Source organism: Periplaneta americana, chromosome 7 (assembly GCF_040183065.1).
Source record: "Periplaneta americana isolate PAMFEO1 chromosome 7, P.americana_PAMFEO1_priV1, whole genome shotgun sequence".
NCBI lineage: Eukaryota > Metazoa > Arthropoda > Insecta > Blattodea > Blattidae > Periplaneta > Periplaneta americana.
The window spans coordinates 136,435,545-136,460,096 of NC_091123.1; the positions used below are offsets into that span (position 1 = coordinate 136,435,545).

At 36.9% G+C, this 24,552-nt stretch overlaps 1 protein-coding gene across 3 annotated transcripts in view; it reads right to left on the bottom strand.

Moving 5' to 3' along the window:
• Nucleotides 1-12,138, bottom strand: part of LOC138703459 (uncharacterized) — a 185,784-nt gene extending 173,646 nt beyond the window's left edge. For 2 of the 3 annotated variants that reach the window (XM_069831336.1, XM_069831335.1), the window contains exon 1: nucleotides 11,975-12,138. In XM_069831336.1, coding sequence (XP_069687437.1) covers nucleotides 11,975-11,981 — 7 coding nt within the window. In that variant the 5' untranslated portion in view covers nucleotides 11,982-12,138. The remainder of the gene's footprint in view (nucleotides 1-11,974) is intronic. The other variant, XM_069831337.1, reaches the window with a different exon arrangement.
• Nucleotides 12,139-24,552: the final 12,414 nt, after the last annotated feature.

Here is a 24,552-nt window from a genome sequence, read left to right on the forward strand (position 1 = left end):
GACACAGCCTATATTTGTTTTTATTCTAATAAGCAGGCTTAAGATCCGGGACACTTTAGCAACCAATGTACGCACAACTTGACTATAGAGTTCCTTGGATATAGTAGACAGACATACTGTGAATGTAAACAACGACGTCAATGCTGCGTTATGTTCTACAGTTAATATTACAATCTAGTAACGGTGCAAAATGAAGTAGGATACATAACTCACAAGTTTTCATGTCCCTCGGCGACATTGAAGTCGTTAGCGTTACAAATGAACAACCATGTAGCACATATTTACAACTAGTTTGAAAAAACTGTTCACTATATATTGAAATTGCACTGTGATGGCCTGAGTTGGTTTCGTACAATCTGATCACGAACCGGATTGTACACCAACGCACAGGCAAACAAAACTCATCGCACAGCCTCACTCCATCTATACTCCGTTGTACTGTAAGTTAACTTCATTCTTAAGTTGTCTCGGATCCTAAGCCTGCTCATAAGGATGGTAGACTGCAAGTAATATTACACAAGTTATCAACAGTAATCTCACTAGAGGTTTTGATTTATCTAGAGAAAATCAAAACTCGAGTGGGATTTAATTGACTATTACACGATTAGAAGAAAGTAGGCTATATAAAGATTAGAAGTAACAAAGTGTACAATAAAATATTAATTGGCTTACGAAAATACAACTGTCTTCAAATGTATTATTGTACCATCTCAACATTACGCTAGATGGCAGTAGTGTTTTATGATGATGTTTTCTTGTTACTGGTATCAGTTGTGCCAACTATGGAATCATCATTCAACTCAGTGGACTGTTACTAGTCAAGAAGGCTTTGTTGATTCAGTTTCATTTTTATTAAAACATTTGCATTCCATTTTAATCATCCGGATCCCAGTAATCAACGTCACTTGACAGATGATTTTCAATAAATCTTAGTATTAAACAATCTCTGATACGTGACTATCCATAATATATAGCAGAAGCTATAACAAACATAACCTAAATAATATAAACAAGTGTTAGAAAAGTTTTAATTAGGGATTGTGAAATAAACAAGAAACGTTTTCATTGACGATGATGAAATAAAAAATAAACATGGATAATTTTAAAAGAAACAATTATTGAAAGTACAATTTTCAAATTTGAATGTTTTGGTGGTTGGTGGTTCAGTTGATGTTATATTGGACGTGTGCGTAAAAGAAGTGAACTCGTTTGTGTACATGGCGTATCCCTCAACTTATTCAGGATTTCCGAATGGTGCTCTTCATATATGACCAGTGATCTTTATCAATTCTTGTTCTTGAATGCCAAAATGCGAGTCATATTTGAAAGTGATGTGCATCGACTGGAGTGGTTTGTAATTTTCTGTTTTTTGACGGCCAGACCAGTGCAGTTTGAAATGTTGGCAAACAAAGAAACAAATGCTAGGGTAGTGATAAAAATAAACAAATGCTAGGGACGCGATAAAATTGTGCGATAAGCATCCATGATTGGTTGAAAGACGTCCTTTCGTACCGTTTTATTGGTCGAAAGTAGTGTGACGTAGTAAAAGTGTAATAGTCAAAATAAAACAGACTTTATAAATGATGTGGTATTCACTTTCAAACTATCGCGAAAGAATTAGAAGAAATACATATTTAAAACTGTTACTGGAATAAAATAATACGAAATAAAATAATCTACAAATTGTTAATATTAAGTTAATATTTTCTGAGTTGGTGTAGAAAATGTTTTTGTTTTATCACATTACGAAAGAAAACAACATCACGTCTCGGTTCACGATCCTCGATCCGACGACAACGAACATTACTCTATTTGGAATCCCACGATTTGAACATTGTAGCCAATAGAACTCCCTTGTTACGTTTGCAGATTGTCTTGCTGTTCCGCGTCCCTTCAAAAATTAATCAGTGGGCAGGCAGGTTATACTTCATATCCGTAAAAACAAAAATGGAGGTTTTCGATAAACATGCGAAAATAGTATTTGCCTAGTTCTTTCTAAAATTTCAACAAAATACTTAAAAAGAAATATTAGTAAATAATAAATCCTACATTAAATGAATATCAACTAATTTAGCGGCCATTCCTAAAGGTAAGTAGATCTTTTAATGACAGAGAAGCGTATTAAAATTTATTTATATAGTAGCATGCGAAAAGCACTTTTTTGCACGATCAGGTTTTTTGTAGTATTTACAGCTATTGTTGTTAGGTCTTGAAAGTTAGAATTCCCACACAGAAATTTGTTGCTAGGGAAACAATTCTTCTTAACCGATGGCAACTGAGAAATTATTGTGGCACATCTACTGTTAGAAGTGTACGATCATATCTCTCGATAATTCCACCGTTGGTGGTGTTTAAATTAAATAGACTTCGAAAAGTGAAAATGTTTATTTTGATATAGGCTAAATCTTGTAGGCTACCTCTAATAAAACAAGACTGCAGTTAAACCCATACTTCTTATGTAACTCTCAATTATATATATATATATATATATATATATATATATATATATATATATATATTCATACTAATTGATGTAAAAAGAACACTTAATTTAAATAATTCGTATCTTACAATGCCCAAAATGTGAAAACAATTTTGTAAAAATTAAAATTAGGCTGTGTGACTGTCGATTTATTGCTTGGAAAGGCTAAGAGAGCGCTAGAGAAAAATCTTGTTTGACATCTTCATGGTGTAAATATGCAAATTCCAAAGGTTGTGGCTCATAAAACAAATATATAACTCCCAACATTGACCGAGGCCATATAACCATCCTCAGTAGTGAGTATTCACAGATTCTCAGCTCATTTTTATCTGATCATTCCTATTATATGCCCTTATCTGAGGTTCTGACTTTTCTACAATCCTCTTTCTTTACAGAGTGAATCGTAAATGTCCTTAATTTCAGTGAGCTATTCTTTGAGATATTTCAAACAAAACAGTATAATACAATTTTGCTCGTTTTCGGTTCCTTTTTGAGATAAATAAATTTTTATATGAAATATTTCATAGTGTGTTTTTGGAAAGCCATTGATTTAATTCCCAATATGCTGAGTCAATTTAAGAGAGCAGTGTATTATGATATTAAATGATCGAAAGAATTTTAGTTTTGTCCTTTAAATATTCAGCAATTTGATCCGAACGAATGTAACTTTTCGTTCTGCAAAGGAATTTAACAGTATTAGCTTTTCGGATCAAATTTCTGCACATTTAAAGGGAAAAACTAAAAATTCTTTCAATCATTTATTATCATAATACACTGCTCTCTTAAACTGACTGAGCATATTGTGAATTAAATCAAAGACTTTCCCAAAACACGCTATGAAATGTTTGATATAGAATAATTTTTATCTCGAAAACGAAGGAAAAAACGAGCAAAATTGTATTAAATTTTTTGTTTGAAATATCTCAAAGAATAAACCCCTGAAATTAATGACATTACTTACGGTTCACTCTGTATATACATTTTTTTTATACAGGGTAGAAGTGAAATAATCTTGCAGCTTGAAAGGGACGGTAGGGTACACGTAAATGAATAGAAAACCTATATTATGTTTTGTGATTAAATGCACGGTTCATTAGAAAATTACGTTTGAAGTTTGAGCAGTCCGGCAACATCGTCGCTAATAGACTACTCGTGATACAGATGTAAAAGGTCAACGAACTCGTCGAGTCTCAGTATGTAAGCTGCATTCTGCCCAGACTCGTTCGCTTCGCGCAATGGCTCGTATTTAGGTTTTTTTTTAATTAAATTTACACGAAAACCGTCCACGCTATTGAAATACGCCAGAGGGATAAATTATTCTTTATTAGATTTCCTATCGATATGGGCAAAATCACGATCCTACTCGCAATAGTTATCTAATAAGAGATTGTTAAATATTTGGGGAAAAAACTTTTTTTCTGAGAAAACTATTAAGTTTCCACCAATATGATATAGATTTTTGTTACATGTAACATGAGCTATTCGCTCTGGAAATCTGCAAGACTATTTCACTTCCACCCTATATATCCTGTAAGTACCGCATGTTACATTAATAGCATTTGACAGACTACAAGACCCGGCAAGAAAATGGAAACTATACCACAAAGTCAAGACTAGTGAAGATATCAGTTATTTTGTGAATCAACTGCATTTTCCGCACTTTAATATACGGTGCAAAGGTCCAACACCATCGCAAACCAACAAGAAAATTCAATTCGCTGAAGTTAATTACCTTAGACTACTAGATTTTACTGTTAGCATTCTATTTAATGACGCTTTTAACTACTAAGGTTATTCAGCGTCTGAGGTCAATGTGGCAGAAAAATGGACGACTACTTTCGCCTGAAGCCCTCTATCGGAGACATTTATTTTACGACCCGTAATTTTGAGACAAGAGATGGCAAGTAACCATCACGGTGGTCTAGTCGCTAGAGCTCTCGACTTACAATCCTGTGGACACCGGTTCGACTCCCAGCGAACCCCTGGTTTATAACTTGGGTTAGGCAAGCCCGTGGTCCAAGTAACACAGGGATTTTCTCCAGGACTCCGGTTCCCTGTGGCATCTCAATAAATCACCATTATCTTATAGCGGGTGTAGTGTAGACCAATCCTCTAAGGCGCACCTTGGGCAACGACTCTGTCGGTAATTGGTCTACATAACTGAGATCATACGGGTGAATGACGAACAGTAAGTACCCGCCATTAGTAGAAAATAAAATTGTCAAGTGATACCAACATCACGAAGCAAGACTTCAAATGATGACATCACGACTCGAGACATCAAACGACGCCAATATCGCGACGCGAGACGTCAAACGATGCCAACATCACGACGCGAGACGTCAAACGATGCCAACATCACGACGCCAGACGTCAAACGATGCCAACATCACGACGCGAGACGTCAAACGATGCCAACATCACGACGCGAGACGTCAAACGATGCCAACATCACGACGCGAGACGTCAAACGATGCCAACATCACGACGCCAGACGTCAAACGATGCCAACATCACGACGCCAGACGTCAAACGATGCCAACATCACGACGCCAGACGTCAAACGATGCCAACATCACGACGCCAGACGTCAAATGACTAAAATATCATATCGCGAGACGTCAAATGATGACATCACGACGCGAGACGTCAAATTATATCAAAATGACGACACGAGACGTCAAATGATGACAACATCGCGACGCGAGACGTCAAATGATGACAACATCGCGACGCGAGACATCAAATGACGACAACATCACGACGCGAGACGTCAAATGACGACAACATCAAGACGCGAGACGTCAAACGATGGCAACATCGCGACGCGAGACGTCAAATGATGACAACATCCCGACACGAGACGTCAAATGACAACATCGCGACGCGAGACGTCAAACGATGACAACATCGCGACGCGAGACGTCAAATGACAACAACATTGCGACGCGAGACGTCAAATGATGACATCACGACGCGAGACGTCAAATTATATCAAAATGACGACACGAGACGTCAAATAATGACAACATCGCGACGCGAGACGTCAAATGAGGACTACATCGCGACACGAGACGTCAAATGACGACAACATCACGACGCGAGACGTCAAATGACGACAACATCACGACGCGAGACGTCAAATGACGACAACATCACGACGCGAGACGTCAAATGACGACAACATCACGACGCGAGACGTCAAACGATAACAACATCGCGACGCGAGACGTCAAATGAGGACTACATCGCGACGCGAGACGTCAAATGAGGACTACATCGCGACGCGAGACGTCAAATGAGGACTACATCGCGACGCGAGACGTCAAATGATGACAACATCGCGACGCGAGACATCAAATGACGACAACATCACGACGCGAGACGTCAAATGACGACAACATCGCGACGCGAGACGTCAAACGATAACAACATCGCGACGCGAGACGTCAAACGATGCCAACATCACGACGCGAGACGTCAAACGATGCCAACATCACGACGCGAGACGTCAAACGATGCCAACATCACGACGCGAGACGTCAAACGATGCCAACATCACGACGCGAGACGTCAAACGATGCCAACATCACGACGCCAGACGTCAAACGATGCCAACATCACGACGCCAGACGTCAAATGACTAAAATATCATATCGCGAGACGTCAAATGATGACATCACGACGCGAGACGTCAAATTATATCAAAATGACGACACGAGACGTCAAATGATGACAACATCGCGACGCGAGACGTCAAATGATGACAACATCGCGACGCGAGACATCAAATGACAACATCACGACGCGAGACGTCAAATGACGACAACATCAAGACGCGAGACGTCAAACGATGGCAACATCGCGACGCGAGACGTCAAATGATGACAACATCCCGACACGAGACGTCAAATGACGACAACATCCCGACACGAGACGTCAAATGACAACATCGCGACGCGAGACGTCAAACGATGACAACATCGCGACGCGAGACGTCAAATGACAACAACATTGCGACGCGAGACGTCAAATGATGACATCACGACGCGAGACGTCAAATTATATCAAAATGACGACACGAGACGTCAAATAATGACAACATCGCGACGCGAGACGTCAAATGAGGACTACATCGCGACACGAGACGTCAAATAATGACAACATCGCGACGCGAGACGTCAAATGAGGACTACATCGCGACACGAGACGTCAAATGAGGACTACATCGCGACGCGAGACGTCAAATGATGACAACATCGCGACGCGAGACATCAAATGACGACAACATCACGACGCGAGACGTCAAATGACGACAACATCGCGACGCGAGACGTCAAACGATAACAACATCGCGACGCGAGACGTCAAATGATGACATCACGAAGCGAGACGTCAAATGATAACATCGCGACGCGAAACTTCAAATGATGACAACACGACGCTAGACGTCAACTAATACCAGCATCACGACGCGAGACATCAAGTGATGACATGACGATGCGAGACGTAAAATGACAATATCACGACGCGAGACTTCAAATGATGACATCACGACGCGAGACTTCAAATGATTGCCACATCACGACGCTAGACGTCAAAGGATTCCAACATCGCGACGCGAGACGTCAAAGGATTCCAACATCGCGACGCGAGACGTCAAAGGATCCGTAATACCACGATCTGAGACCACATTTTGCAGAAAGGAATCAATCTACGTAGTATCTAAACTGAAGTAAAATGCATTTGAAAGTCAAATGTAAATAATAAATGCACAATAAATTATAACTATCTACATATATGCTTATTGCTTTAACCAAAATCTTATTGTAGGACCTATCTTTCAGCAAAATACGGACCCTTGGAATTACCCATTTAATTATTGAGCTATTACATATGTTTGTGGTTTGGCTCCTTTCTGCAGAATGCAGTCCATTCATGATTCCAACATCACACGAGACATCGTATGATACCAACACTATGAGATGTCAAATGAACCCGGCATTGCAGTATCTTTTTCGTATTCGCTTATAGATGAAAAACTGTTGGTATATTACTGAATATTCCGTTCTTTATTGATATTATTTCTATTTGTTACTTTCCAAGATATCTGAACTCTTGCCATTCCTTTCAAGGTCCAGTCTGAAATTAACTTCATGGTCCCGAATTGCGTTGCAGGAAATTCATGAAGTTGGCTTTGAATTGATTGCTCAACTCCCATATTCGCCAGATGTAAGCCGCCCCCCCCCCCCGTTACACTTAGCCTACAGCAATTTCCGAAACTAAAACAAAAATAACACTGGAAGGAATCAGTTTTCATCAGATGGAACAGTATTAAGTACAGCAATGTGGAAGAAAGATTTGCAGACGAAGACAAACATTTTTAAGAGACTTAGAATCGGAGCAACTGGCATGAGCATGTTCTACGGATGCCAAATGATAGACTACCCAGGAGATTATTAAATTACAGACCCCTTGGAGAGACCAGCATTTCACCTGAGACGGAACAGGCCAAATGGCCTAAACCCTGATAGCTATTGATGATGATGAGAATTCTTTTAAGACCGTTATGCTAAATATATTACAGAGTTAAAAGGCGATTATGTTAAATAAAACACTGTTTTGAGATATATATATATATATATATATATATATATATATATATATAATAACTTCTCCATGTTAGTCTAAGAATATACCAATACCATCTCGTACAAAAAATCCGTAAAAAACTAATTTTACAATTTTATACGGCCTAAATTAACTGTGTAATTTATGGAGTCATGCTTTGAACTAGCGATACGGAACGAGCGCTTGCTAAAGTCTACATGGGGAAAGGAATTTTCTCATTAAATTTCTAGTCAGTGTATGGGACCGGTGTACACCAAGCATCGTGAAGAATTGGGGAAAGCTACAGTGGCTAGCGAAATCCGGTTTCGTAAACCAGCTATAACGGCTCGGGGTGCATTTTGCTAACCACACGTTACCTCTGTATTGTCTGAATCATAGTTCACCTCTCCTGAGGTATGTGGACGTGAGACCGGTAGTTTGCTTTGGTCCTCCATGGGCTATCGCGATACTTGTTTAATTCTTTGCAAATATTGAACGCCCAAGTATCGGATGCTTAAACTGAAAATAACAGTAGGCTAAATGTATAGTATAAGAGTGAATTTACATTTTAACCGCGAGAGGAAAGTTCACCAACCGAGGCGAAGCCGAGAGTGATTATTTCCACGAGCGCATAAAATCTGTTTATTCTCGTATGCTAGGGCTATACGTTAATTCAGCCATTACTGATATCCCTGATATATATCTGATTGGCCATTCCCATGTTATGAAATGGCAACATATAAAAGAGAACAACCACTAGGATTCCTCTATCCAGAATGAATTTTTGGTAACTTTTTAAAATTTATTTTAGTTGGTTATTTAACGACGCTGTATCAACTACTAGGTTATTTAGCGTCGATGAGATTGATGATAACGAGATGATATTTGGCGAGATGAGGCCGAGGATTCGCCATAGATTACCTTGCATTCACATTCCGGTTGGGGAAAACCTCGGAAAAAACCCAACCAGGTAATCAGCCCAAGCGGGGATCGAACCCGCGCCCGAACGCAACTTCAGACCGGCAGGTTAGCGCCTTAACCGACTGAGCCACGCCGGTGGCTAATTTTTGGTAACGACCGCTAGATGGAAGTACTGCTGCAAGATATTACCAGTTTAGTATATACAGTCACGAAGCTTGAGTTTGTCCACACCTGTGGAGTAACGGTCAGCGCGTCTGGCTGCGAAACCAGGTGGCCCGGGTTCGAATCCCGGTCGGGGCAAGTTACCTGGCTGAGGTTTTTTCCGTGGTTTTCCCTCAACCCAATACGAGCAAGTGCTGGTGCTGGACCCCGGACTCATTTCACCGGCATTATCACCTTCATTTCATTCAGACGCTAAATAACCTAGATGTTGATACAGCGTCGTAAAATAAATAAATAAACAAATAAAAGCTTGAGTTTATGGGGGTACTAGGAACAATGGACTGTGCGGGTACTATTTCGCATTGTCTGTGATGAGGCGATAGAAGCGATTCTAGTGGTTAGCAACTATCTATGGATGCATATTTACTAGGTATTGGGCTTCGTGACTGTATATACTAGGTTGTGCTATTACTCCAAGCAATTCCAACGGGATTATAACGCGACTTCTTTTACAGTCGCTAGATGGCAGCATAGTGAAATTGATCAATGTTGTCTTGAAAGTGCATTACACTGATCAATTTGTTGTAATATTATGATAAGGGCTGGTATCTACATTTCATTACTAGTATCTCAAATTAATTTTAAATTGTAGGCCTTTTCTTTTTAATGTGTTTGTGAAAAAGTTCTAAATGAATAAATGTATGGATTTCATTCTTGCTGATGTGTTGGTTGTCAAAGAGTGCGAACAATTTTTTTTTTTAATTCACTGCTGTGAATTACCAAACTAACCTGTCACTGATCATCGACCTTACGAAAACTTTTTTTTTTTTTTTTTTCAGATATACGTACTGTATAATTGTAAAGTTACATCATCTCTCAGAGTCATTTCATCATGAAATAATGCAACACAAATCAGACGTCGGTATCGTGTGTAGAGAGATCGAAGAGTCAATAAATTTGTACACGATCAGAAAGGCAAAAACTGATTTTAATAGCGATTTTAAACACATACTTTTTTAAACGAACAATAAATAGATATTATAAAAATTAAACAAGACTCTAGTATAACCCCACTGTCGAAACAAAGATGGGGATGACGTAATATATTAATTATATGTGCCAGGCATACAAAAGCCTCAACAAACTTAACCTAACCTGTCACTGGTTACGAAAACTCGTAATTTATCAACAAACATGAAGTTCCGTACCGCATTCTCCAGTAGACCCAATAGTCCTAGGTTATTCTGTGGAAAGCACTACGTGCCGGAAAGTAAAACCACGTGCTTAGGACTCTAAATTATTCGTAGTAAGCAATTGCTAAAGAAAAAATGGTGCCTCCTTTGGTCTAGTTCTTTTGTAGAATTACCGATCAATGAATGTACCACATTCTACGATTCCGGATCACCGATAAGAACTAACAGAATATTCACAGACCAAATAGAAAGGAGGTAAACAGGACTCTTGTTTAAGATTGCTGGCTTGAATAAATTCTCAAGTTTAAATTAGGTTACTCAATTAAAAATTCACGGCAACACACGAAAAAAAAAAATTCCGAAAAAATTCTTAAGAGAATTAATTGCTTGAGAAGCCACAAATTGTAGAGTAACTTTATCTTTACTACCTTGGAACATACAGAGTGGATCGTAACTAATGTCATTATTTTCAGGGAGTTATTCTTTGAGATATTTCAAACCAAGAAGTTTATACAATTTTGCTCGTTTTTGCTTCCTTTACGAGATAAAAATTGTTTTATATGAAACATTTCAGGGTGTGTTTAGGGAAAGCCATTGATTGAATTCCTAGTATGCTCACGTCAGTAAATTTAAGAGCAGTGTATTATGGTAATAAATTCTTAAAATAATTTTAGTTTTGTAACTTCTCGTTCTGAAAACGAATATTAAAATATTACATTTGTTCGGATCAAATTTCTGCACATTTGAAGGACAAAACTAAAATTCATTCTATCATTTATTATCATAATACACTGCTCTCAAGTTGACTGAGCATAATGGGAATTAAATCAATGGCTTTCCCAAAACACGCTACGAAATGTTTTATATAAAACAATTATCTCGAAAAGGAAGCAAAAGCGTGAAAAATTGTATTAAAATTTTTTGTTCGAAATATGTCAAAGAATAACTCCCTGAAATTAACGACATGACTTACGGTTCACCCTGTATTAGAGCATCCCAGCATGCAGCTCTACCTGAACACGTTGCTGAACTATTTCCAAAGAAATGCGAGACGCGCTGCTGCTCTCTAAGATATTTCCGGACAATTCCGGCACCGGAGCAACCCTGGTAAGGCAACATAGTACATAATACGGTTTTATATTCCATAGCGGGAAGTCTGCCAAGCCGCACGTATGACAATTTATTTCTTGAATGACGCTACTATAGCTAGTGCACTGGTGACGCCGTTCTGTGCCGTATCTGAAGGTTACTAGGGACAAGGCCGGCTCCCAAGATTGACCTCCAATGATTATACTCGACGTCACGGTGCTGGTGCCCAACATTCGCATGTTCGGCTTGTCCAGTACAAACTATCAACTCCTTATCAATATAGGTCAGCAATGAGAGAAAAAAAAATGATCTACATATTTGCAGACATCCATGGTAAATTTTTAACAGACACGCTGAAATAATAAACTGGAAAAAAGGCTAGATCATTTCAAGAAATGGGCGTGCCTAAAAATATTGTCACATGGACCTGATGTACGTATTGATTTACAGTTAGAAATACATTTGAAACACATGAATTATATTGTAACACGTAAAGAAAAGCATTTTATTTACTCACCTCCCATCTTCGTGAGGTAACTACAGGCTTTCGGCACAAATTCAAACTCGTTTCGAAACTGTACCTCGCATATAACCTAATATCACCTTTACCGCTCTGAGTACAGTAGGAGAATGAACCTGATTTTCTCGTCTCGCCAGACCTCGCCGGGCAAAGATACACAACACAGGGAACTGTGGGGTGGTGGCTTACTATCTACAGGAAAGTCATTGCTGCCATCTGTGCCATGTTGTAGTCACTACGTTGGGCTCAAAGTCTGAGCAGGATTTGGGATTTTAAATAATAAAATTGTAGGTGTGTGAAAGCAAACGAGTTAACCAGTCTCTTATCAGAATACAGCAGAGTCAACGTAGAGTTCCATATAATTATTGCATGTGTATTTTGTGTTATACGAGTAGTTCTATTTAGTGACTACTTCCCACTGTGGGCCACATTACATTAATGCCCGAACTAAGCGAATGTACAGTATTATAAAGGCCTGCTGGTTTTATGCTATTACTCTCTAGATTTTATGTAGAGTGAATCAGGTTTAATATTTATAATTTTAGTAGCGTGTCCCTTAATTCATTCAATATCAGATTTATCCCACATATCTATAACCAACATACAGCGCTTTCATTTCAAAACTTCCCAGTCTAAATAACTAATTATTTAAATTGAATTCAATTTAAACAAAAACACGTGTATTTAGATATTGAGGGGGAAGTCTGAAACCAGGCTTAATTACATTTTAGATTTCACCCCCCCCCCCCAGCTGCCACCACCACTTTGAAATTTCAAATGGCATCCCTATATTTTTATACTTAAATATGAAAGAGCATTCAATTGTTTATACACCTCATTCATTTGTTTTCCCATCTTTTGTCTTCTATCGTTGCCTGGCAACCTGTATTTTTGTTATTATCAATTGATTGTAGGATGGAAACACAGCTTATTTTGTGCAATTTCCTAAATTTAATCAATAAGGATGATTTATGTTCTCTTTTGACGGTTATACACCATTTTAAAATAATTTAATACACAAACATAACTATTACATGAAATGCTCAATAAGTTTTTGTAGCTTTATTGTCTTCAGCTCTAATCAACAATAATAATAATAATAATAATCCAGGTTGCCAGGCTACAATAGAAAACAAAAGATGCGAAAACGAATGAGGTGTATAAACAATTGAATTATCTTTCATATTTAAGTATAAAAATCGTAATCGTGAAAACTTCTTAACTAATGTAACAGTTCGTAGCATAAATATGCGTCAAAAATTACTTTCATGCTCCATCGGCAAGTCTATCGTGCTATCAAAAAGGAGTGCGTTATATGGCAGTAAAGTTTTTTGATAGCCTCTCTATGGATATAAAAAATTAAACTCAAGACATAAGATTATTTAGGGCCAGATTAAAGAAGTACCCAATTTCTCACGCCTTCTATTCTGAATTTATGACATTCAACAATGCTTCATGAATATTTCTGTCTTGTAAGTATTGATACTAAAACTTTGTGTTGTAATAGTAGACTATGTTGCAAAACTCTTCTGTATATATTTCAACTAGGCTGTGACCACAGTCTGGTATATACAGTCGCGAAGCTTAATACGTAGTAAATATGCAAACATTAGGTAGTTGCTCACCACTAGGATCGCTAATATCGCCTCATTACAGGCAATGCAAAATAGTACCGTTACAGTCTATTGTTTCTAGCACCCTCAAAACTCAAGCTTCGTGACTGTATATAGTAGACTGTGCTGTGACTATAATTAAGACTTTATAGTACTATTAAGATTTTTTTTCTCGTTTGACATATTCCATATTCTAGCTGTGAAGCGATGTACGAATACCATGGAATGTAAATAAATACAATACATGCACAGTTCAATATCATTGCGTGAGGAAAGTTAGAATGACTTTCCGGCATGTAAGTCTAAAGTCTAAATAAATAACTTGTGATTGTGTGTTTTTGAAAACTAATGTATTTTTTTTTTTTTTTTTTTTTTTTAGCATTTATTCAATGACCAAGCAAACAGCACAACGGGTTTTCTGAAGTACATTATAATAATATTAAATCTATGGTGCTCGGTAAAAAGGGCGTATGTCAGAAATTAGTGGTTTTGAATTATGACCGCCTTGTGATTACAAAAAATGTATACTTCGTCAGATGGTATAACGGACATACGCCTATCCCCTTCCAAAATGATGTAGAGTATCAGATTTACAGGCCATCATAATGCTACTGGTCTCATTTAAAACTTTGCTTTTGCTCCACTGAAAACTTGCTATTTATGATGTACGGTATGTCCTTTTTTTACCGTGCACCATAGAAATATGTCCTTCACTCACGTTAGGGACACAAGTGAAGATCAAAACCTCTCCAAACGTTGGCCAAAAGTCACCACAAACTGTTGTTCATATTATATCTATTATTTTCTGTTAGTTCCCCTTTAGGGGATGAGATATTTGCACAGATCTGTTGATGACAGGCTAATTTAACTCGGAAAAAATCAAGAATGCGTTATCTGAATTTTGCTCCTATTTATAAGCAAAAATTCGTTTATTGCATAAAATTTATTTATTTATTTATTTATTTATTTATTTATTTATTTATTTTGCTTTGGAATATTAATTCAACTGCTGGTCTCTTATTAAAAATAGGTTAGCCTTTTTTGCTATTATTTGTGTTCTTTTTTGTAATAGTATATATCAGGGGCGATTTCTCAGGGCATGCTATGCTTGCTGCGCAAGCCCAATATTTTCGTAGAATGTGTATTTCTCAAAATGGGATTACGTACATTAAAATTTATTTTGATTTTTGGAACATTGTATAGGCGTAATACCATCCGCAGTTTGCACACCGCAAGTATCGCAACGCTTGCTCGTTTCTCGGAGCTACAGGAAAGACGTAGAAATAGCGAGAATATGATGCGCGCGCAAGTGCCTTCCTCCGTAGTCCGTCCTAGGCGCACATGCTTCTGTTATATGTTGTTTGAAGCTCTGGTCCGAGAGCTACACCAACGACTATTAACGTTACACAGAGCAGTATTGACAGCGGGGATGTGCTGTGATTTGCGAGTGCAATGTAGTTGTATGAGCGGACTGCATGTGTTAGCTGCTGCATGTATTATTAATTCTTAAACATTAATTTGAAGTATTGCAATGAGTTCGGAATTGTGTGTTATTGAAACCTTATTATTAAATCCATTTTCCCGAAGAACTATTCAAGAGAAGACATACATTATAGAGAAACATGTGCGCTCGTTCAATGCATCTCAACACAGCAATATGCATCGGTTGGCAGGGTCGAAAAAAAAAAAAACTAAATAAACTGTTTTGTTGGCCATGTTTGTTATATTATATCGAAGTTCTACATCTGATAAGCGAATATGATCTATGACTCATAATGATTTCATAATTATAAAATAAATTATTTAGGGTATGTGGGTCTGATTATTTTTATTAAATATGAATTATTATATCCTCCCATCTTCCCCTATGAATAAAAGAGCAAGCCTGACTTTTGTGACTAGCATTCGCCCCTGGTATATATGAATGTTATAATACTTCTTGCATAAAATGTTTTATAAAAAAAAAACAGATTTATTTCAATGGCCAATATCTCGAAACAGGTTTCTGGCGCTTGGTCTCTTATTGCGCAACTCCGTCCAATTGTACTTCATCTTGCTAAAAAGTGAACCTTCTTGTATTTGTATTGCTTGTAGTATGAGCACGTAATACAGGCGCTTTGACATCTCTGTCTTAAACGGAACAAATGATGATTGTTTTGATATTTCTTCAACGAAAATTTACTATATGGTTTCAGTGTCAACAATGGAATTATCATATTTAACAGAAAACGTGCTATTTTTGTATTGAAATTTATTTTAAACATGAAGAATTTGTAATTAATGCGCTAAGGTATCTTAAACATTTATTGTGCCGAGACGAATCTAGGGGAGGGGAGGCTGGCGTAGCAAATGCCCAGAGTGTTGAATGGAGATGAATACCAACAACAGGACAACCCACGGCGATGTGTGTTCGCGCGTGCGATCGTGGGGAAAGGAATTAGGAGAGGGGCGCCAAGCTGGACCTTTGCCACAGACGAAAGAAAGACAAGATTAGTTTCTGATTATGCTAACATTTTATTGTTGTGTTAGAACAGTTCGCATATTATAATGTTGAAAGCAATTCTGTATTCGACATCCGCCTTTTCATATCTAATTCGTCACAAAATTCCTATGAAATATCAGACTAGTAATTTAAATAATGAATGTTTTTAATATTCTTGACGAGTTTTGCCTTTAAACCATTTTTTTTGGGCTTTCCGACCTCACATTAGACGAACACGTGACGAAATATCAGTAACATATTGTTAGCACGACATTAGGTTTGCACCTAACAAGAGAATTTCCCAAAATCAGTTAGTAGCCTACTGTAAAGAAAATTTTAAATACGAAAGAATAGCTTCCAACACGAAAGATAGGAAATTAATAAAAACGCTCCCAAAAAAGTCTGAATTTGAGGAGCCCTTTTATTAGATTAGGTACTATAACACGTGTTTAAAATGGCTGTCCGTAATTCTTCACATTTCATCAGCTACAGGGGCTTGAAATCCCCCCTTGAACTTTTTGAAAAAAAAAAAAAAAGACACATTTAGATTTAAGTGTTTTTGAATCCATAATCGTTTCTCTACTTTTTCACTGTCAGAGTAACAAAATCTACATCGACATAAGCCATTGTCCTATTCTCCTTCAATATAATCCCTTTGCTTGGTGCTGCGGCACGTTCGAATTATAACAATGCTATCTTTATTATAGAGAGACATACCGCCTAGTACCGACCTTGTAATAAAATGAAGCGGACACAGTATGAAATTTAACTTGTTATGAAACATATTGAAAAGGATGTTTTGACAGTTCTGCAGTGGAGTTATTTTTAAATATTGTGCATTGTCGATTTTAAATTAATTTTAAGAGTGGTATTCATCCGCGTTAGTTTGAGTTCTGACTTTATTGTGAAACGTTCGTTTAACGTTTTGTGCATTTGACAGTTCATATTTTTAATACAAACTTCACATTATCGTTCCGGGTTCTTTGATATGTCTAAGCGACCGCAAAGCTCAATTTTTAGAGAAAAGTCGCGTAATAATACTCGCGAGGTTAGTGAACATTTCACATTCCCAAATGTTTCTTCTCAGCTGCAGCGTGACGATGAACGTTCTTCCCGGAACTAGTTTCACATCCCCCTATGAAAACTCAGCTGATGATGATGATGATGATTAGAGCCCGAATGTTAGGCAAAATGCCATTTTTAATCTGAGTGTATGTATGACGGATCTATTAGAGATAAATGCTTTTTCACACATTTGGGGACGACAGGTCCAATTTTTATTTTGCCTTTTTCGTCTATTTTAGCTCCCGTTGCCTTTTTTTTAAAGGTTAAATGCCTTTTTATGCCGTTATTGTACATTTTCATATCTTATGCATTTAAAATAAACCGCACAATCCACACCTGTGGAGTAACGGTCAGCGCGTCTGGCCGCGAAACCAGGTGGCCCGGGTTCGAATCTCGATCGGGGCAAGTTACCTGGTTGAGGTTTTTTCCAGGGTTTTCCCTCAACCCAATACGAGCAAATGCTGTGTAACTTTCGGTGCTGGACTCCGGACTCATTTCACCGCATTATCAGCTTCATTTCATTCAGACGCTAAATAATGCTGATACAGCGTCGTAAAATAACCCAATAAAAATAAATAAACCGCACATAAATTATATAAATAAAAATAAAAATAACGGTTGTACAAATTAAAAATATACATTCACTTCACACAAATATTTGCTGAGAATCTTATTCTCCTGCAATATATATGAAGACATTATTACAAAAACAATCAAAATTGCTATTTTTCATAACTATAAAAATAAATAGAGCACATGTCAGCTGTTTCCGTACATCTGGTGTTTATCCTTGTGGCTATTGCACTTGACATGTGTCATTTTTGGAGTCTATAAACATTTGAAATAGTAGCAAATGTGTCCTTAACTCAATTTCATTAAAAATGATTAGGGCTGTTTTTGTAATAATGTCTTCATATGTTTCCAAGAAGTCGTAAATTTTGTCCCCTACCGATTCCATCTTTTATGTCACTTAACAAAGATGTTTGAACAGTATAACCCTCAGTGCTCAGGTCTCTTCGGGCTTTACCAGCGAAACAAAAGGGGATGAGGGAAATATTAAAAGCAAGTCTCCAGGTCCCGTTACTGTTGTCGCTTGCACGCACAAGTCACGCGTACTTTGAAGTCTCTAATCCCTTCTCACACCCCTCTTTTTGAGACAATACACTGTCGGTTTTTCCCAATCTCTGAAAGGAAGTAGAGACAGTCCTTCTAAAATAAGTTGTTTTAAGTTTGCTCCAATCATTTCAGTAGAAGTTGAAAGATCTTTTTCCGCCATGAAAAACGTTCTCTCTGACAGACGGCTCACTATGACAGTTGACAACTTAAAAAAGCATCTTGTTGTGACATGTAACCAAGGAAAATGAGTATCGTATGGGATAATTTATTAAATATCTGTCTATTTTTGTCTGTTTCCATGAATAATAAATGCTGTCTATTTTTTGTCTGCTTCCGTGAATAATAAATGCCTATTTCACTGCCTATTTTTACTATTTTTACTGCCTACATGCCTGCCCATTTTAACCAAAATAAATGCCTAAACATCCGGGCTCTGATGATGATGATGATGATGATGATGATGATGATGATGATGTAAACAATTTTAATAACGACAAAATTCTGCGTACGCACTGCCCAATAGTATTTTCTAAACTCCGAACTCTCTATATGCAAAATGTTGTGTCTTATTATCATTCTACATTATTGTCCTGTAACCGCACACAATTTTTTTACTTGTCCCAGTCTGAGATTTAGTTTCGCTCGGAGTATTGAACCAGTAAGGGTTACTGACAATGTCAGTAGTCACTCGTCCACCGTGCAGTCCTAGCATACGTAATCACGTCGTCTTCACGCGCTTTTGACTGAGATCCTTGACATAGCGCCACAAGAAAGAGCCTACGAGTAATCTAATTTGATGACCTCGGAGACAATAGATTAGTCCGCCTCTGCTAATCCGGCCATCTAAAAACTCGTAATGATGCAGTGAGCCGTGAGCACGTACAGAATCTACTGGAGTGTGACGAGGCGCCGGTTCGCTTCCCTCGGAGCACATTTTGTAATCCAGCAGACATAAATGCAAGACTGGTTATACAATCTTAACTACCGTCGTGCAATACATTTAGACGGTAAAGACAGAATAGCAGGGTTACAGTTGAGGTAGGGCTCTGAGAGATGCAACTCTTATTCGATTTGTATCAAGAGAAGGTTCAAACTTCACTATTTTCTTTCTAGTTAAACGTAGTATAAACCGAAAGAAACCAGTAGCTGCTTAATATTGCGATTCTACAAAAAAAAAAAAAAAAAAAAAAAAAAAAAATATATATATATATATATATATATATATATATATATCTCGGTTTCTATGCAAATCCACGTTTTCAGTATACTTGATACGAAAATGCGGCTTTTGTCAGCATAGAGCGATTTCTCCTAAATTATTGGACGGATTTTATCATAGTCCTGTTAAATCATGGCTATGAATTTATTCACAGTATCTACGATTTAATTAATTTGAAAATAATCTACATGGAATATAATATTGTTATTAGACTCTGTTCCTGTTTTTTTAAGTAAAATGAAGCGAAAAATTAAACAGTTTGATACAGTTCGCATTTTTTTTAAATAAATGTGTCAGAGGAATTATATGTCTAGGATCTAAAACTTATTCAGATAAGAGTATAGATTAGTCTTACCGATTTTCAGGGCGAATAGCTCATGTTGTAAGTAACACAAAACTACCGGGACATCATTTTATTTTTACTAACATTTTTATTATTAACCTGGCTATACCTTTGTATTAACGGTTGAGAATCAGAAACACAGTTTGCTACCCCTTGCACGACTGGAGTTAGATGATACTGGCGTAAAATACAAACAAATCACTTTACTAGCTATAGGAGGGAAGAAAAGTAGTTCATCCATTTACGTAAACTAGAAAATATCACAATTCTGAGTTTGATAATTTTCATTAGGTTTTTGTTTAATCAAAATACAGTACAATATTAACAATAAGTGTTTTTACTCACGAACTCAGTTATCCACCCAAACGTATTCATTATACAGTGTATATTATACGGTATACACCACATTAGCGTACAATATAGAGAATGAAGTTAAAGTGAAAAAAAATCATAATATGAATATTTAAACACATTTTTGAAAATGGTGGCCGTTCATTTCGATACAGGCTTCAGCTCTTTTGTGCATATTATCGCACTATAGACTACTGCATCTAATTCCAATTACCAGTTTCGTCCTTCGTACTAGTAACTCATGTTGAAATAATTCTGTACCTACTCTACAAAAGAGTACCTCGCGTACTGTAAATTCAATCTTCACTTCTGCCCGACCTGCACAGATAAAATTACTCAGACATGCTATCTACTGTCCGTCCAAGTGGTTATGTCGCAGGATCGTAGGAAGGGGGGAAATCACGTGACAGTTACTTAACGAGGCCCTTTTATTTATTTGAAACAGTTGTATAATATTATTTAGACGTCCAATTCCTAACAGAAATTAATGTTTTCAGAAAAGAGCTAAGACAGCCTAGCCACTAGCCTTTATAGAGGGGCGAGCAGAAGCAGGTGGGGGAAATCGAGATGCGACGTAGGCAAACGGACGACAGTACCTGTGCGAAATTATGATGCAATATTGAAAGCTCTTTCGTTACTGGAAAACGCGAACATATTTCTGGAATGTATTATACTCACTCAGTACTGTTTACTATATGGTTCTGTGTGGAGGACAGTTGGAACTTCATTAGTAGAGGGCGTGGGAGTGAAGTACATTAAAAAACTCAGATACAATAAAAATTGAAGTAAAAATAAAATGATCTCCCTGTATATAATATTGGTGAAAAGTTCATAGTTTTTTTTTTTTCAGAAAAAAGTTTTTTCTCCAAATGTGTAACCTCTTATTCGGTAATAGGGTCGTGATTTTTGTCCATATCGATAGGAAATTTAATAAAGAATAATTTATCCCTCTGGCGTATTTGAATAGTGTGGACTGTTTTCATGTAAATTTAATTTTTAAAAACCTCTAATTTGTAGCCACTGCACATGCGAACAAGTTACAACGTCGCTGCAGAGAGTAGCTAACCTACCGAGACACATCGAGTTCGTTGACCTCTTACATCTGTATCACGAGTAGAGTGTGTTAGTGGCAATGTTGCCGGACTGCTGAAACTTCAAACTTAATTTTCTGACTAACTGTTCATTTAATCACAAAATGTAATATGGATTTTTTATTAATTTCAATGTATCCTATCTTCCCTTTCAATCTGCAAGGTTATTTCACTTCCACCCTATAAATATACCATTTAGATTTCAAAATACAGTACATAGGCTATATAGGAATTCAGCGGTCACTAGAAACGTATTGATACATATAAAAAATTGAAATTCGTATTTTAATGTACCATAACATTGAACAACAAATTTTGACTTTTTATCTTGCTTCAAAATAAAAATAGGTGAATAGCACTAATATGTGTGCCCTAAATCTGAATTTAAAATCCAAATTGCCCCATCACATACCATTTTCCAGGGAAAATGAATTGAATTCTTTTATGAAAAGATTTTTTCTTAATTTTTCAATGCTACTGTTAAAATTACGACACAGCATTTTCTTCTCAAAGAGTTCTTTTTCGACAATCTGCAGCCTTTTCTTGTCCTGAATTGGATGCGGCCAATTGCTAGGATCAGAGCTATCAAAAGTGCATATTTCACTAATTGAACCTGCTGCATTAACGTTTTCATTGGAAGATGCACTACCACTGTCACTGTTTATATTACTTTCATTAGATGATTGTACTCACATTTATTTGTAGAAGGGTCATATCGTCACTTCTCTCAGAATGCTAAGTTACGGCACTGTTTCGTAGATCTTAATATATTTCAACACTGAATCGCATAACTGCTTCCTCAATTGCTCTGTCGCTGCCAGTTTTTTCCTTTTTAAATGGCCTCATTCGAATTTTCTACCTCTGTCGCGTTCCCTCCCAGACATTACAACGAAAACATTACACAGTAAACTTAAAAGAAAGTGATAACTCTCTTGGGAAAGTATATTGAATAAACAACACTGGAAATTTACCATACCGTAACAAGAGCGAACCATATCTGTTGGTCAGATGTTAACTGTGATACTGCTTGTAACATAAATATGGCTCATTAGAATTTATATTGAGTGACAATGTGAGGTAGTTTTATATTCATTATTAGGTAATGGAATATTTATAAACTTTATAATTCAAGAAAATACACATTTATTGGCATTGTATAACATGTTTTGAACATTTCAAATTTAATTTAACAATTTGTGATAATTATTTCAGTTTTATCATTATTCTTCATTGTTGATCGGAAGTGCGAAGTTTTACAGAGCAAAAAATGCATTGAACAGGGTTACCGACATAGATTAGGCATTGTTATATTTACAGCCATCTTGTCGAATCAATTTCTCGAAATATTATGATCTACGAGATCGGGTTCTGAATCAATCACTTGAAATATTGATACAGTAATATGTATTATTTTAACAGTTTAACTTACCCTACTTATGTAGTAAAGCAGCACTGTTCACTCTTCACTGGCGGCACTTATCTTCTTTCTTTGAGATCTAATGGCGTCAGATTCAATACTTTTCTCAATTTTTACTCTGTCTTTGAGAAATGTTGAAAGTGTTAATGCACTTAAGTCATATTTTCTTGCGACTTCGCTTTTCTTCTCTCCTCTGTCTGCTTCTTTAATGATTTTTCTCTTCTTGTCTAGCGAAAACTGCTTTGTCTTTTTTTTATACCACACCTGCTTCTTTACTTCTTTCCTGAACAATGTTTATAAAGAAACTGCCTTTGAAAATTCGATTTTATTAAACTTAATTTAAATATAAATTCAAACCACAACAATAGTGTCTACGGAAGAGCATTTTCAGATAACTCACTCAAACCAAGGGTGATCAATGCCTAGTGATATCTCATTTTATTTTCTTTCGAATTTATTTTCAGTAATTTTTAATTGCTTATAAGGTCTAATGTCGTTAAAATAACACTTTTTTTTATTTTTCGTAGCAGGATGAATTATTATTATGTTAAACTGAATACTGCGTGTTCAGTTCAAAGTGTGTCATGGCTCGCTGTATGCCGTCATGTGGCTAGCCGATGAGCCTAGAGAATTCAATCTTCCTACACTTCCGCAGAGGTGTATTACTTATCTGCCAGAGAAGTTGCCTAGCAAGTACGGGGTTCATTCAGAAGAGTACTTACCGATACGTACGGTAACGCCGGTAGTGGCAGGAATGTGAACTGTTTGGAAACATGTACTGAGGTGAGTTTTTTCTTACTGTCAGGATATGTGGAGAGGGTTAAGACGATTACTTATGTATTTGTTGACATTAACTTCGACGATCAACATGGACACAGAGCATCTGATTTGTATTGTGGAATGTTGCTGTATGCAACCGATGTACGACTTGCCCGTGCAAAACACAGTTCGAAAGAGGTTATGGTAGCACATAGACCATACAGACCACCATCTGTTGCTACGACGTTCAAGTTATACCGTACACGTTCTCAAGTTCAGATCAAATGCCTTGATTAATAAGCAACTTCTCTGACACAAAAGCTGAAACTCGCTTCAAATCGCTGACTCATCAACAGTGACGTCATGACACACTTTGAAATGAACACCCAGTAGTTCGTTACTTATGCGTTCTTTAAACTGAAGATTTTTAACATGTAAATTAATCGTAAAAAGGCTGGGACTAAAAAATTATTTCGTTATTCTGAAAATTCGTAATTGAGGCATTTGCGAAATATAACAAAAGGTATATTGGGACTTCTTGGACAGTCTGTATGTGTTCACCAGACAGCAATGTAGCTTTTTAGCACAATATCTTTTTTAATTCGGGGATGGGGGGAAGGAACATGTCCCCAACCCCCACATTGTAAAAGGGTTTTACTGTACCGGTATAGCAATTCGGAGAACCTTATTAAATCATTTCCTCACCAGAAATTGAAAAAGTCCAAAATACTCGTACATCCCTATGCAACATAATACTCTTATCTTCTTGTTGTTATTTGGTCAACTGTCCGAAGACAGGTCTGAACTTCACAAGTGATGTACTTCATAAAATGAGAAAACTCTACCATACATTAATATAACGACTAAGAAAAATAATTCACTTTATAGTTTATTACACAATGTTATGAATGGATGGGATATAAAAATACATACTTAAATATTTGTATGAGTATGAAAATAATACTAATGTATAACAATAATAATACAGAACAATTTTCAGCGACAAAATATAGAATATGAAAACTATAGTGGTTGTCATTTGGGAATAAAGTCCTGGGCTTAAAAAATACGAAATATTAGAACAAAAAAAGAGGTGACGTGCAAACATATTCATTCACC